A 15963-nucleotide genomic window follows, 5' to 3' on the forward strand; every position below is an offset into this window, starting at 1 on the left:
TAGATATAAAGTTAAGTGGACCCACCACAGAAAACTATGGGATCAGTCACACCCACCGTTGAAACATTTATAGGGCCCATCACCATTTATTTTTTAGATCCAACTTATTCATAAGTTAACATAGAAATAGATGAAGTGAATATATATATATATATATTTCTGTGGCCCCTAAGAAGTTTTGAACGGTGGATGTCACTGTCCCTACTGTTTTCTATGGTGGAGTCCCCTTGAACTTTAGATCTATCTCATTATTATTTCTCATGCCATAAAACGATATCTCCAAATGGATGGACGGTATGGATACAACACATGCATCATGGTGGGATCCACAGAGCTTGGTGACGTCACTTCAGTAGCGATTTGGCTACTGACCTTGTCAGTATCTAATCGGCGCCCCCATACTTAGTGAGTTCTGTGGGTGTCACCGTGATGTGTCTTATCCAAAACTTCTGTCGCCCCTAAGAAGTCATGGATGTTTTCAACGGCAGGCGTTCAATTCGCACCGGTTCCTGCGGTGGGGTCCACTTGAGCGTTGGATGTGCTTCAATTTTGGGTTCATGCCCAAAATGAGCAGGTAAAATGGATGGACGGCTTGGATAAGGCATAGATCACGGTGGGCTCCACAGAGTTTACTCAGTACGCAATCCGCGTCCATTACGAAGAGATAGGATCCGGGCCTTTCATCCAACCGGCCATACGGTTCATGTCTTGTCGCCCAACAAAAAAAAAAAAAAAAATGCTGATCAGCCCATCAGGTTTTCACATTCGTTTAAAGAAGAAATGGACGGCCGAAATAAATCGACCATCCCCGATCTCGCATACATGTAGGACTGACAGAGTCCAGTATACACAACTAATGGAAGGCAAAAATACAGTCCAACTCGGTTAGTAGGGGTGATACATGGCAATTGTGCAGGACAAAGGAGCCGTCCAAAAGGCACCCCCCATATTGATTATCAACGGTCCAAAATAAGGCCGATCCGCATCAGTTGGGCCCACACCTCCAGTCATATCCGAAGCAAGATACTAAAAACTCCTCGGCCAACGTCCATCCGAGTACAACGGCCTAATGCAACTTACCTACCTCAATTTGAAAAAAATGACGAGAGTTTACCGTAACCCCAGTTACAAGATGCCCTCGTAATCCAAAGCTCTGTGGGGCCCACCGACGCGTCCTCTTGACATCCACTCCGTCCACAAGTTTCTATAGATTCTGTTATTACGTGAGCCCAAAAATGGTAAAGATATAGAGCCCAACTGGGCCACATCCCAGAAACAGTAGGGATCAAAAGCCTACCATTGAAACCCTATTGGTGCCAGATGATTTTTGGATCAGGCTGGTGTTTGTGCTTTGCCTTAGATGGTAGGAATCGCCTCATGAACGGACTGTATGACATATAAATATCACGGTGGGTCATGAATGTTTCAATGTCCGGCGTTTCCATTCACATTGTTTCCTTCAGTTCTCGTTTTTGAGCTCACGGATTAACATGATCTTGATTGGCGGAACTGATGGACGGCCACATGTACTTTCTGGGTGGCTCCAAAGAGTTTTGGGTCACCAAAGCAGTGGAGTACTGTGTAAACTCTGTGGAGCCCACCGTGATGTATGTGTCTTATCCAAGCCGTCTGTCCATTTATCTAGTTCATTTTAGGAAATGAACCCAAAATAGAAGCATATCCAATTCTCAAGTGGACCACACCAAAAGAAACAGTGTGAAATTGAACGCTATTGTTGAAAACTTTTTGGGGCCACATAAGTTTTGGATTAATCTGATTTTTAATTTTTATCCTTTATCTATGTCTGTGTGACCTTATAAACCGGTTGGATGACAAATAAACATCCGTGTTTGTGTGACCTTATCCTCACTATTTCATGTGGTGTGGTCCACCCGAGCTTTGGATATGCTTAAATTTTGAGCTCATGCCATCAAATGAACTGAAAATAAAAATTAAAAAAAAAAACCGGATGGACGGCGTGGATGAGACAAATACATCCACGGTGGGCCCCACAAAGTTTACTCAGTACGCAATACGATTGGTTGGGTTAGAAGAAACTCGCGTCCCAATCCAAAAGAGGTGCCCCCACAAGTTTCCCGCCATGAAATATCCGCTCGTTAGCCACCTCTTATCCATTGCGGAGAATCCCAAGAAAACCGGTAAAAAAAAAATATAGTCGCCGTTACAGTCCTGTAAAAATCCGAGGTCGGCCGAAAAATGCCAAAGGAGAAACCGACGCTAATCAATTCGCCCCGACGTACTCACCACCAACTGTCCCCTCTCTTCTTTCAAAATCAATCCAACATCTATAATAAACTCTCCATATCCAATCGTAGCAGAATCCAATTAGGAGAATGGCGAGGCTGAAAACAGGATTTCTATTTGCTCTCGTCATCGTTTTGGCTGTAGCTGGCCGTGTTTGGGCTGGGTTTCTCAAGTATGAGACTGGAGCTGGGCCTGTGGAAGGGAAGTTGAATGTTCATCTGGTCCCGCATTCGCACGATGATGTCGGATGGCTGAAGACGATCGATCAGTACTATGTCGGATCAAACAACAGTATTCAGGTTACAAGTGTAGAATTTATTTATTTATTATTATTATTTTTATTTTTTTAAAAATTTTAGTTCAATGATTTTGGTGGTTTTGGGGGAGGATTTTGAATTAGTTTGAGTAGATTGGACTATGGTTTGTGTAAGTCAATCACGTACTGATCCAAGACCCAGTTATAGAAGGAGCATGCCTGAGATTCACACTGATTAGACGATCTTGACCATTGGTGGTTGGATATTGGATTTGGACTGGCAAATATTCCTTTTTGGTTGTTCATTGGATGGCTGCCAATTCGATGGTTAGGATATTCCAGTGAATGTGATTTTTGGAGTGTTTGAGTTTGAAATGAGGCTCATGGCTTTGGACGGTTCGGATCGTCCCATGAATGTGATTTTTGGCATCTGCTCAACAATGGGAGGTCTGGATTGAGTTGCGTGAATCCCACATGTACGGTGGATGATTCACATGGTTGAAAAAATAATGGTGAACTACTAGTCTTAACCCACATACAACATCTCGATGGGTGATTTCTGGTATTTATTAAATGGCGGTAGCTTATGTAAACGGATTGTGTCCTGCCCCTGCATGGATGATAATCCGTCCAGGCATGGATCTGCAGGGCCCACCGTGATGTATGGGTTTTATCCACGCTGTCTATCCATTTTGAAAGATCATTTTAGACTCTGAAACCAAAAATGAGTTAGATCAAAGGCTCAAGCTGACCACATAGTAGGAATTGAACGCTCGCCATTAAAAACTCGTTGGGATCCGTAGAAGTTTTGGATCAAGCTGATATTTGTGTTTCCCCTTCATCCAGGTCAATGTGACCTTATGAACAGGTTGGATGATAAATAAACATCTCGGTAGGCATCATCATCACCACTGTTTCCTGTGGTGTGGTCCATTTGAGCATTAGATCTGCCTCATTTTTGGCCTAGTACGATAAAATGATCTGAAAAAATGGATGAACGTTGTGGATAAAACTCCTACATCACAGAGGTAATGTGGTTCCGCTAGCTTGTGCACAGCACCTTTGGCCTAAATGCAAGTCAATCATACCATCTGAATCATGGGTACCACATCATGCATGGATTATATTCCAAAAATCTCAATGATTGGGTTATCTTAACCACTTGATATTCGATGTTGAGTTATGACTGTTGATAATTTCCTTTATCATGGTCACCAATTGGGTGGTTATGATCATCATGGAGCACACAAATTGGAAAGTTTGGATTGACTTGAATATATGCCACTTTTATGGAGGATGAGACATGAATCATGATTGTTTAAGAATCCTGTAAATCATGCAGTTTGTAGCCCGTGTTTGAATGATGAGTTTCATTTATTAATTTATTTTGTCTTTGTAGGGTGCTTGTGTTGCGAATGTATTGGATTCACTGGTCGTTTCATTGCTAAAAGATCCTAATCGGAAGTTTGTTTTTGCTGAGCAGGTGAAACCAATGCCTTTACAATGTTTCTTGATTTTTATTCTTAATGTTGATACATGTATAGACATCATGTAGTTTGTGATACTCGGCCAAATTATCAGCATTTTCATCTGATCAAGCATTTCAAACAGTCTGGTCCACTTTTTCATAATCAAGGCAGTTCATCTGGTGGGCCCCACCATGGTGGATGATGTTGCAGTCAGCCCCCATCCGTCAATCCTTTCTACCTGATACTTGATCTAGAAATGAATATTTTTTTTAAAAATTAAAATAAAATAAAAATTAAAAGAAAAAAGAAACAAAGCCAATGACCCCTATGCCAGAAAGGTTCATTGACCAGATGGTTGGGATCTTCTGATTGAGAATATCATTGCAGACAAGACATTTGGATCATTGAAAGGTGGGGCCTGTGGATATGTGATGAGACTGAAATCTCATCTAGCAAATAATTCCAGTATTTTGGCTTGTGTATTTCCTTTCTGTTGACCAGGGCCATGAAACATCATCTGTCTTTGAATCTTAGCATCCATACTTGGGCTAACAACCATGTGGCTTGGCTGTTTATAGGAACTTTTGTAACATCACCCATTTATCTTTCCATATATATGTATATGGTAAATGTAAGACAGGAACTTATGGTGGGAAAAAAGAAAAGAAAAACCAAAACTGTAGATTAAAAAAAAAAAAGGCAATTCCGCCTAAAAAAGGTAAAACAGGGTAAGAAAGAAACACAAAAAGTCAGTCAGTCAGTCAGTCATCATCAGCATTATTTGGTGAGGGAGAACATTAAAAATTTGTCCTGCAGAGGAGAAGATGAAATCAAACGGAACTACTATGGTGGATAGAGTGAACCCTATCTGATCGTTTAATGAAACCATGCCTTTACTAAAGGGGCATAGTAGAAAAATGAGAAATCTAATTCTTTAGTCGATAAGCATTGTATATATATGGACTAAACTAATATTAGAGGATGAAAAATTAATGAAGTCAAATGAACATGTGAACAAACTGGATTTGGGTGATGATGAAACTGAACGTAAATGGACTAATAAAGAGCACAAGTGTGATTAAATATAAGCTTAGTTGGATACGAGGAAGCTGACCCCAATTAGTTGGGATAAGGCTTATATTATGATGGGGTGGATAGAGGGAATTATAACATATCATGACAGATTTTTTAGTTCCACATTTGTATAAAGCAGCCCGTCCACACACCACCTCATGTGGCAATGTCGCTGTGTGAAATCCAAGCTTTCCATTAGGTTCAAGTGAGTCCCTCTGTGTAGATGCCATGGCCCCAAAGTCAGGCTGGTGCACCCATCACATGTGCTACAATATTATAAACAAAAGGAGATCTTAGAAAAAAAGTGGTCAGGTTCTTTTAGCCATTGACTTGCTTTATACTGTGGCCCATATGATTAGTGGACTTACCTGATTTTAGTCCAAGGCATTTAAGAAGTTGGGGCCACTCAATGGATGGCCTGGATCTCACATCAATGTGCCATGTTGGCCGATGTGGTGGAATATGGTCTTCCTTACACATGTCAACTAGAAAAACTCTATGACATAAACACTATAAGAAAGTAATGCTGGTCAAGTAAAAGATGCATGTGATGGGATTTTTTTCTTCAACACAAAAACACCAGGGACACAAAGTGTTCCCTAATATTCAAGCTTTTTCATAGTTTTTTTTTTTTTTTTAATCTATCCATACCCTGTATTTAGATTATTATTATTTTTTTTATTTGGAAAAATGATTGATTATCTTCACAAGTCAATTTTGATATCTATAGGCTTTTTTCCAACGTTGGTGGGATGAGCAAAATGAGGAAACACAAGAAGTAGTGAAGAAATTGGTAGACTCTGGCCAGTTCGAGTTCATGTATGCAGTTCTTAAGTTCTATTACCAGCTTTCGCTGTTGAAATTGAATTGAATTTATTTTTCATTTTTATGCTGTCATAGTAATTTGCAAATTGTTGCTTAGAAATGGTGGCTGGTGCATGCATGATGAAGCAACGTGTCACTACATAGATATGATCGATCAAACAACTCTAGGTCACCGCTTGATAAAGAAGCAATTCAACAAGGTTCCACGTGTTGGATGGCAGATCGATCCTTTTGGGCATTCTGCTGTACAAGCTTATTTGTTTGGAGCTGAGGTAACACACTGTTAATGATCTCATATATGTTAGGGTGCATTTAGGACTTACTGTATTTGCGTTGAGCAAAATGGTGATTGTGCTCAATTTGGCAACTGAGCTCACTTGCCATTTTAAGCCACTTAAACGTATTTCCTCCATTCACTTGATGTGGAATGGGTCTAATGCAGTAATGCACATTCATAACGAAAACCTATTTCATAATGTAACTTGGCATTGTTAAATGTGGTGCAATGAAATTTTCTGCCCTTTCAAAACTGCTCCTTAAAAAGTGGATAAAATTACATTGGTGTACCTTCTATTTATTCATTGGTTAGAACTTGGAACCAATGTTTAGATACCTATGTTACCGAAGTACAGGTACGGCCATAGAGTAGGTACTTGGGTAAATGATTGGTTACAACTCATAAGTGTAGTCATGTTAAAATGTTTCCGGAATTATATAGCAAAGCAGGATTCACTATAAATTGTAGTCACTAATGAATCTGGAGTTCAGAATCCCGCTAGATATGTAGTTCAGGCCGGGGGATTTCTTACCCTTACCCTTCTCCCAATATCCCACTCAGTACTCCAGTTTTCAAAGGTCACAGTGAAAAACTCTTAATGTTCATAAAATTGTTTAAAACTTAAAAGCATTAAACGCACTGAAATGAGAATAAAACAAATAAATAAGTGAAATTAGGAAAGCAAAGAGAACGATTAGGAAATTGAAGATAATCGGTTTACTGCCTCTGTTATCGTAGGCTTTAGCTTAGGGCACCCAGGGTGGGGTACCTTGCCTAAGTGACCTAAAGCTAGAGTCTAGGTGATCCTAAAAACTAACCTTAGTGAAATATTTAGTAATTAACACTGTTAAGTACTAAACATTTCACTTGCTTTTTGGCTCTTGTTAACTTTAGACCATGCTTGCTGATTTAATTCAACCACATTCTTCAAGTGAACTCGTTTCTGCTACAAGTATGTTTTGCAACTGTCTCAAACAATCAATACATTTCTGTTTCCTCTAATGATGATCGTGTTGGCATCAGCCACATATCGTCGCCAATATCAAACATTATTACTAAAAAAATTTTAAAGAGCATTGCAGGATCCTGATGCAGCATGACATGACCTAGTGTCCAGATACGCCACTTACGCCGGTCTTTACAAGTGGGGCTTATGTCAGATACCCAGACTTTTGATATGGTGGGCTCCACTGTGGATGGGGATGCCCTAAGTTCTTACAGATTGGAAGAAATGCAACAACTGTTTGGGAAAAAAGGCTATAAAAGGCTAAAGATTGGAAGGCTAGGATATTCCGATGTGAAGATTTTGAGGCATCTTCCTTCCACTTTAGGGCTCATCTGATCAGTGGTCTGGATCACAGAAACATTTGGATCCAACTTGTACAGACAGTTGCATCTGGACATTATGGATGTCATGATGCATCAGGATCTGGTACTTCTCTCTTGTAAAAAATCTATCTGTCAATACTCTCAGATGACTATTGAAAAATTACTTATTATCTGATTGGTTATATTGTTCCTGTAGCTTGGTTTCGATTCTCTATACTTTGCAAGGATTGATTACCAGGACAGGGCAAAGCGTAAGGTGGATAAATCACTTGAAGTTATATGGCGTGGGTCAAAGACTTTTGGTTCTTCTTCTCAGGTATGAAACTTCAAGTTCTTGTTCTGTTATTTATTTATTATTTTAAATTGCTATAGTTTGCTGACATATCTGTTGTCCAACTACCAGATTTTCACAAGTGCCTTTCCTGTTCACTATGGTCCTCCAAATGGTTTCCATTTTGAAGTAAATGATGAATCTTCACCTATACAGGTACCTACTTCTTATGACAGTTCTCATGTACTCATCTGGATTTTGTTGTAACTGTATCTCCTCATTGCTATCATGGAACATTTGTAGGATGATCCTCGTCTATATGACTACAATGTTGAACAACGTGTAAATGATTTCATTGATGCTGCTAGGACTCAAGTAAGCCTTTACACAACTCTTCATATGAAGTGTCCTAGTGGTTTCTAATAAGAGTACAATTCAGCCCATGCATTTAATGTAATACTTGTATTCACTCTCTCTCTCTCTCTCTCTCTCTCTCTTTCTCTCTCTCTTGTAATTTTATTTGGCTTTGATGAACAGGCAAATGTGACACGTACAAATCACATCATGTGGACAATGGGTGATGATTTTCAGTACCAATATGCTGAATCTTGGTTCAAACAAATGGACAAGTTTATCCATTATGTTAACAAGGTAATGCACTGGGACCAAATTCAAACCACCTTTCAATCTTGGGTGAAAACTTGGAAGTAGTTCTATTCAACTTTAGAATATTTTTGCTTTTAAAAAAATAAAAAATAAATAAATAAATAAAAACTATAAGAGCCAATATACGACCAAAGAATGTAAGTACAGTCATAGAACAGATTATCATTACATTTGTTCTTGTTCTAACTTGGAGTTAATACTGTCAATATATACTATTTCCTGTGAAATCATCCCTTCCAAATTGTTTAGATTTGCTGCTGTGCATAGGAATAGGATCACATCCTTTGACTCATGTCCAATAGGTCATTGGCAATGATTCACAATTCTAAGAGGAAGATTGTAGTACACAGCTTATTGGTGTGTCCATACTCCCATCAGGAAAGGGAATTCTGCAATGACTATGGCTTTGATGACACAGCCTCTTGAGGTGCTAGAAGTGCGTTTTAACAGTTTGTGTTTAGCCTGCCTTGACCTCTCTTCCCTATGCAGAGTCCTGTTTGGTAGTGTTTTGTTTAGCTGAAGCTTCTTTTCAAGGGAAATCTTACTGCAAGTTGCAACTCACTTCTAGGAGTAAATTCGTTTATCCAATCCAATGCGATCAGAGGATAGTTAAAAATGACTGCTATTGTGTTGACTATGGCATTATATATAGTAGAGATATCATGTTTCTTGTCCAACTTTAAGATGATTTTCATCTGATAGTTTGTCTGGTACTTTTCTTAAGTGGTTATTGGTCTGAACCATTTTTGCAAGTAAAAGGTTCCATGAGATGGAGCTGAGTTAAGTGGGCTGATTTAGATCTTTTGGTTTCCATTGGCAAGTAATACATACAAGCTGCAAATTTACCTATTATCTAGGATGTAGAAAGGGCATTCCTAGGTCAGTTTGCACTTGGATTTTGAACTGGTAGTGTTTGGCAGGCCAGGCCTACTGAAATTTTATTTTGCCCAGCTCATGTCCAGTCCATATACACACCCCTTCCATTATCCAGGGAGGATGGTTAACAACTTAAATTATTCAAATTTGGGTTGCTTCCAAATTTGACTGTTGTTGCCAATGTTATTGGACAGGCAATATCAATGCATTTGAAAATAAAATAAAATTGGGCATAAGTTATTCAACTAGCACCCTTAGAGTAGCCCACTGGTAGGTAAACAGATACAGAGAAAATTGAGATGGTTCAACCATGTGCCTCAAAAGCTGGGGACAACTGTGATAAGAAGGGGAACTTTCGTAGGGTTAAAGCACCCAAATGGAGGATGAGGGGAAAACTTAAAATGGACCTGAGGCAAGGTAGTGAGAAGGGATATGAAGGCTTGCTCATACCAAGGATTCATGAACCTGATCCCAAATAGCTGGGACAAGGCTAGCTTTAGGCTTCTGTTCATGAATCTACCATTTCATGAGCCATACATCAGGAACATTCTAATCTATTAGATATGACATATGAGAATGTGTGGAGATGGTTGGTGAAACAGGATTTACAAATCTGACTGCAAATAACTGGACAACTCTCTGATGCTGATGAAGTCGGTCTTATCTTTAGGCCTCTGTTGGTGAATTTAGCATGTCATGATCCATCAATCAAACACATGCTAAGTTATCAGATACTGGAATGTACTGCATACTTTAAGAGGTGAACCAAAACAATCCATTGAAAATCTCATAGATGATGCAGTAGTCAACATTATCTGATGCAACACATCTGGACGAAATCCAACTGGTAAAATTTCAAGGGGGACATATGGTTCAACTTACAGTACTACAAGGCTATCCTGGTGTTTATGGGTTGAGTTGCTTGATGGCTCCAAAGGGCACAGTGATAAAACTGCCTTGGGAACTGGGAAGAGCAAGCTATGAGAGGATTCCTTGCAGTTCATGTCATAAGTTCTAACTTCTGAAGTTTACCATTCTATGCAGATTGTTTCTGTAATTTCTAAGGTTAATCCTTTTTTCAAAAAAAAAAAAAAAAAGTAGTTTTCAATCAGAGTGTTACGGTTTTATGTAGTGTTTTCTCTGGTACATAATTGATACTGCGTTCTTCTTTGCTTATGGGTTGTTAAAATTTTCTACATGTTTTGTGAAATAATCCCTTAGCTGTGTCTATAGAGTCATATGAAGATGCAGTAAAATAAGTCTCTATTTTTTTCGTCTTCAGATGCAATTCCTTTTATCAAATTAACCATGCAGCTTAGATGGGTTTACTATGGCAGGATGGTCGCGTCAATGCATTCTATTCTACTCCGTCCATTTACACCAATGCAAAAAACGCAGCAAATGAATCTTGGCCACTAAAAACTGATGACTATTTTCCGTGAGCAACAACACTTTTTCTGTTCTGTGTAGCTACATGGCATGGATAGTATTTTGTCACCTGACTTCATCATGTTTAGAAGCTCCCCTTATGGTGCAGATATGCAGACTCTGCTAATGCTTATTGGACTGGATTTTTTACTAGCCGCCCAGCACTAAAGAGATATACCCGCATGCTGAGTGGATATTATCTGGTAACACAGAAACTCAATTTTTATCATCTTGAGAATTTTTAGTATTACGATTTGGCATGAAAAATGAGTTCAATCTATTAAAATTCTGGAAACAAATCTAAATTATCTTAATAGGCAGCACGGCAACTTGAATTTCTAGTGGGAAGGAGATCATCTGGTCCACACACCTTTAGCTTAGGAGATGCATTAGGAATTGTACAGCATCATGATGCTGTGACTGGCACAGCTAAACAGCATACGACAAATGACTACGCGAAACGCCTTGCTCTAGGAGCTTCTGAGGTTTGTAGGGACTTTGATTTCTTCCTCAAGTTCCTTTTTTATTCATCCTTATGTATCTTGTTTACTGACCTTATTCATATCCTTTTAATATTACAAAATTTAACAGGCAGAAATGGTTGTGAGCTTGGCTCTGTCATGCGTTACTAATTCAAGTTCAAGCAGACAATGTACCACTTCTACATTGAACTTTGGCCAGGTGAGTTGTTTTTTGTAAGTCATATGTTAGCCTCATCTATGGGGTTTTTTTTTTTTTTTTTTTTTTAAAAAAATATTTACATGGGAAGGACATAATCACTTGTTACATCCTACAACTCACCTATCTTATGAATATGTTTGTTTCATCCTAAAACTCACCTTGGGATCTCGGTTGCATACAGGAGCAAGGGGTCACATAGTTGGAAATTGGAATTCTATCATCACATGCCGTCTCATGTAATAGTCTCTTGGAACATCATAGGGGTCTTGTGTAATGTGCTAATATAGAAGATTCAAGAATATGCTAGAAAATCTAAAAGCACCTAGAAGGTCCAGGGAAAGTCTAGAAAAATCATAGTCTTGGGAGTGTAGAAGAACATAGAAGTGTCTTGAACTGAAGTAGGAAGAAGTATGTGGAGGCTTCTAGATTGTTTGGATAAGTTCAAAGGGCTCCATTACTTCTACATAGCAAGGGACAAAGGGTTTTGCAAGCCACAAAAAAAAAAATAAAAAATAAAATAAATCTGACTCCATTTTTTTTGTCATGGAAAAGCTATATCTATTCTTGAATGATATGTTGGACCTGTTGGAAAAAATATTTTGAGCTTGGTATCAGTCTCTACTAGATGAAAGACATGGTATAACCAATGTCTTAAATATTGGCAATATCGGCCAATATATCCCACGATATATCTTCTATTCCACCTATGCAATATGAAATGCACAGGTAGTGCCAATATATCTCACATGTTCGATCCAGTGAGTATTTTCAATTTCTGATATATCCCACATGTTCTATCCCACCTATGCAATGTCTCCTTCTTTTTTGAAATTATGTTAAATCAGTGTCAAATAGTTAGAAATCCATTGGTTCTTCATATTTTGCATGAAAAACCATGGAGTTGAAGCTTTGATTTCGATATTCATTGGTTCTTCATGTTTTCAATGCAATTGAGACTAATTTCGAAGTATTTAGGAGTATTTGGTGAAATGATCATCAACATACACTTTAATTTCTAGGTGGTCCGATTTACGATGTTACACTCCAAAATTCTCCCAAATTGCTTGCAATGTTACACTCCAAACATGAAATATGACAACTAATCTACTGATTTGTTAAGTAATTATAAAATTTTGAAAAATAAAAATCATTTTTAATTAAAATTAATAGACAATAATTAAAATATTATTATTTTTAAATTTTCCTTCAACCAATAGTCAATTGAGACCAATGTTTTAAATATTGACGATATTGGCCAATATATCCCACGATATGTCCGATACAAAACACAAAGATAGTGATGATATATCCCACATGTTTGATCTGGAGAGCATTTTTAATTTTTGATCCCTTTTTTATTGAAATTATGTTAAATCAATTTCAAATGGTTACAAATTGATGCAGGACAATTAACCACTTGCTCTAAAAGCTCGAACTAATAGAGAATGGTGAATTAATCCCTTTATCTCATAGCCCAGGCCCCACATCCATGGGTTAGGTTCTTGACCGAACCCTCCTCGTGGGCCCCAAATCTATAGGTTCTGCCCTTCATGGGCCCCAAATCCATGGGTTTCGCCTCACACGGGCTGCTCACCTCGAGTGTGCCCCCGCATCCCACAAGCCACCCCACTCTTCATGTTTTGCACGAAAAAAATAAAAATAAAATCATGGAGGAGCTTTAATAAAAAGTTATTAAAATATATTTTTTTGAAATTTCCCTTCAACTAGCTATCAATTGAGACTAATTTCAAAGCATTTAGGAGTATTTGATAGAATCTTCATCACATACACTCTAATTTCGAAATTGGAGTGTAGGTGGTCCACTTTGGGAAATTTTGGGGAAAATTCAAAATTTCCCCAATTTCTCCCAAATTAATTGCAATGTTGCACTCCAAATATGAAATCGAGCATGTATGAAGGCTGATCTACTGATTTGTTAAGTTTGTCAATTTTCAGAAAATAAAAATTATTTTTGATTAAAAATTAATGAAAAGTTATTAAAAATATTTGTTTTTTGAAATTTCCCTTTAACTAGCTATCAATTGAGACTAATTTCAAACTATTTAGGAGTGTTTGATGAAATGATCATCACATACACTCTAAATGTTATGCATTCAATTTGAATATAGTTTCATTAGTTCAGTCAGACAGTGCAAAGCTTAAGACTCTATATAAAGGAAACCTATTAGGTGCACTTATTTCTTGAGATATTATCATTTAATAGTGTGTATTCTTTTTCAAACAATCCCTGAAGTTCCATTGAAAAAATCAACCATTTTCCCAATGTTTCTTCATGTTTCACAACATGTGCAATAAGTTACCTGATACAAATGATTTATCCCATGCGATAACCGATACGTATTTGTATCCTAAGGATGCGATACTGTAACGCCTTGAAAATTAGGGGTCAAGTAGAAGTCCAACTCCCGAGTTCCAACGCATCACTTATGCAACAAATTTAATGATGATTTAATGTTGTCTGTATTAGTGCATAAAACATGAATAAGATTAAGCCAAATCAGCAAAACATAATCCAGGGACAATTGAAATACGCAAGCGGAAGACTGACTCAAATATGTATAACTTTACAATTCAGTATAAGTCCCCAAAGTATGTATGCATTGCCAGGTCAATAATTACATGTATTGTTTTAAAATACAAAATGTCAAAAATATAATAGTCCACTACAAGTATAACCCTGAAGCCCCGCCGATCAGAACGGTCTAAGTAAACCCGCCAGAATACTGCATATATGAGAAGGCCTCCTCGTTGTCTATGAAGTCCGCCTCTGCCTCATCAGTCGGGTCTCCATCTGCAACTAAGACAGAGTCTGGTTGGTGTGTACAACACCGTTCCGAAATGTGGGAGTGAGTGATCAACTCAGTGGAACAATAAAGCAAAGGTTAACATGTTCTCAATTCAGTCAAGCGGTAATGATAAAACAATACAATCAAACATCCCTAAGTACTCTGATTAATGCAAGAATGTTATGAATAAATGATGCATGCCCTCGCCTACACTCCCTCTGCGATCTTCATCTAACGGTCGCGCATGTCAGTCACTTCCTCAGTGCTCTACCCAACGCCAAACGGCACATGCAGTGCAGTGAATGAACGTGATTACCAAGTTCTTATTAGTCCTTTTCATACAGCAGGATTGGGAAGCTAAGGTACCTCCCTTATATTAATTCCCAAACGATGATCCATTCTAGGGTCGTTAATCCTAGTAGATCTCATACGATGTTACAGTTCTAGGTCACTGCAAAGGGCTCGTCACCTTATCAGTGCAGGCCTAGTATGTACTCTTGTTGCTACGTAAGGGCTCGTCGCCTCTACGCAGTCTTAGCGTACGCTCGAGGTCACTATAAAGGGCTCGTCACCTTATCAGTGTAGGCCGACAGCTCGAATACAGTGTCCCATACCACCGTATTCAGCTCACAAGGCTGTGTTGCTCACTGGACACTACGGGGAGGCTCATCACCCTAGCGTAGACCAACGGCTCGACCACGGTGTCCCATACCACCATGCCCGGCTCATGAGTCTTAGCGGATTGAGGTACCAAGGTTAAAGGGGTTTTCACTGGTGAGTTTGGTACCTTAGATTCAAGCAGTAGCGTCCATACATGGTGAACATACATCAGGTCAATCGGGTTACTTGACGAGCTCGACTAGTACGAGCGCACGTTGAGTTAATTGACATGAAGCGCATAAGCACTCCGTGTGGCCTAACCACTGCCAACATCCCAAGTACGGCTCGGATTCATCGATCACGTCCTATGTGTTGAAATCAACCTTAACCACCTATTCAATGCCTGTTACCGATTGCCTGGACTATTCCGTAGTCCCAAACACATTCAACTATAACAGATAATCATACAAGCTAATCAGAACAGTAATGGATCAACAATTCCAATCATGCAAGCATGTGAGCATTTGATGGATTTCAACTTAAACATGAATTCACACATATGTAGTCCCTAAGTAAAACAGACAAAGAATATAAGTTACATGGAGGAAATCATACACACCATTAAGGTAGTTGAGAATCTCTTCTTAACGCCCATATAAAGTACAATTTATTACACACTTGTTCATTCAGACAATTCTACAAACACTTAGACTAGATATTCCAATATACATGACGTATGTTGGTGATAGCACGTTTTAGGGCAAATCCTTTCACTAAGGAATTGTCACGTATACCTCAACCATATGTCTACAACAGTTAATCTTTCCAAATCCATATCCAGAATCCATACTCATACAAACATTTCAACAAACACAAGAATACACTATATTCAACATAGTTCATATATATGTGTAAAGTGCGGGAACAACGTGTCTAAGCATGTGATAGCAATTCAAGTCAGTCATAAATCATTAACTGACATTGAAAGCCTTGAAAACCATAACCTAAACATTTATAGTCCGCACCTTTCGCCGGTAGACTCATAGCGAACTCAGTTTTAAAAGCTAAATCTTGTTTACGGCACCACAATAACCTATAATAGGGAATAGGTTAGCTAATTCATCTATTACGCTAATCGG

General features: G+C 38.5%; 1 protein-coding gene across 3 annotated transcripts in view; it reads left to right on the forward strand.

Annotated features, from left to right (window-relative positions):
* The first annotated feature begins 2256 nt into the window (after positions 1-2256).
* LOC131251327 (alpha-mannosidase-like) overlaps positions 2257-15963 on the forward strand; it is a 54422-nt gene continuing 40715 nt past the window's right edge. The window contains exons 1-12 of one of the 3 annotated variants that reach the window (XM_058251993.1): positions 2257-2564; positions 3921-4004; positions 5795-5883; positions 5987-6161; positions 7692-7811; positions 7899-7982; positions 8070-8141; positions 8304-8417; positions 10628-10746; positions 10846-10939; positions 11054-11221; positions 11328-11417. In XM_058251993.1, coding sequence (XP_058107976.1) covers positions 2355-2564; positions 3921-4004; positions 5795-5883; positions 5987-6161; positions 7692-7811; positions 7899-7982; positions 8070-8141; positions 8304-8417; positions 10628-10746; positions 10846-10939; positions 11054-11221; positions 11328-11417 — 1419 coding nt within the window. In that variant the 5' untranslated portion in view covers positions 2257-2354. The remainder of the gene's footprint in view (positions 2565-3920; positions 4005-5794; positions 5884-5986; positions 6162-7691; positions 7812-7898; positions 7983-8069; positions 8142-8303; positions 8418-10627; positions 10747-10845; positions 10940-11053; positions 11222-11327; positions 11418-15963) is intronic. The other 2 variants (XM_058251994.1, XM_058251995.1) reach the window with 2 other exon arrangements.

The sequence above is a fragment of the Magnolia sinica genome, chromosome 7, assembly GCF_029962835.1.
Source record: "Magnolia sinica isolate HGM2019 chromosome 7, MsV1, whole genome shotgun sequence".
Classification (NCBI taxonomy): domain Eukaryota; kingdom Viridiplantae; phylum Streptophyta; class Magnoliopsida; order Magnoliales; family Magnoliaceae; genus Magnolia; species Magnolia sinica.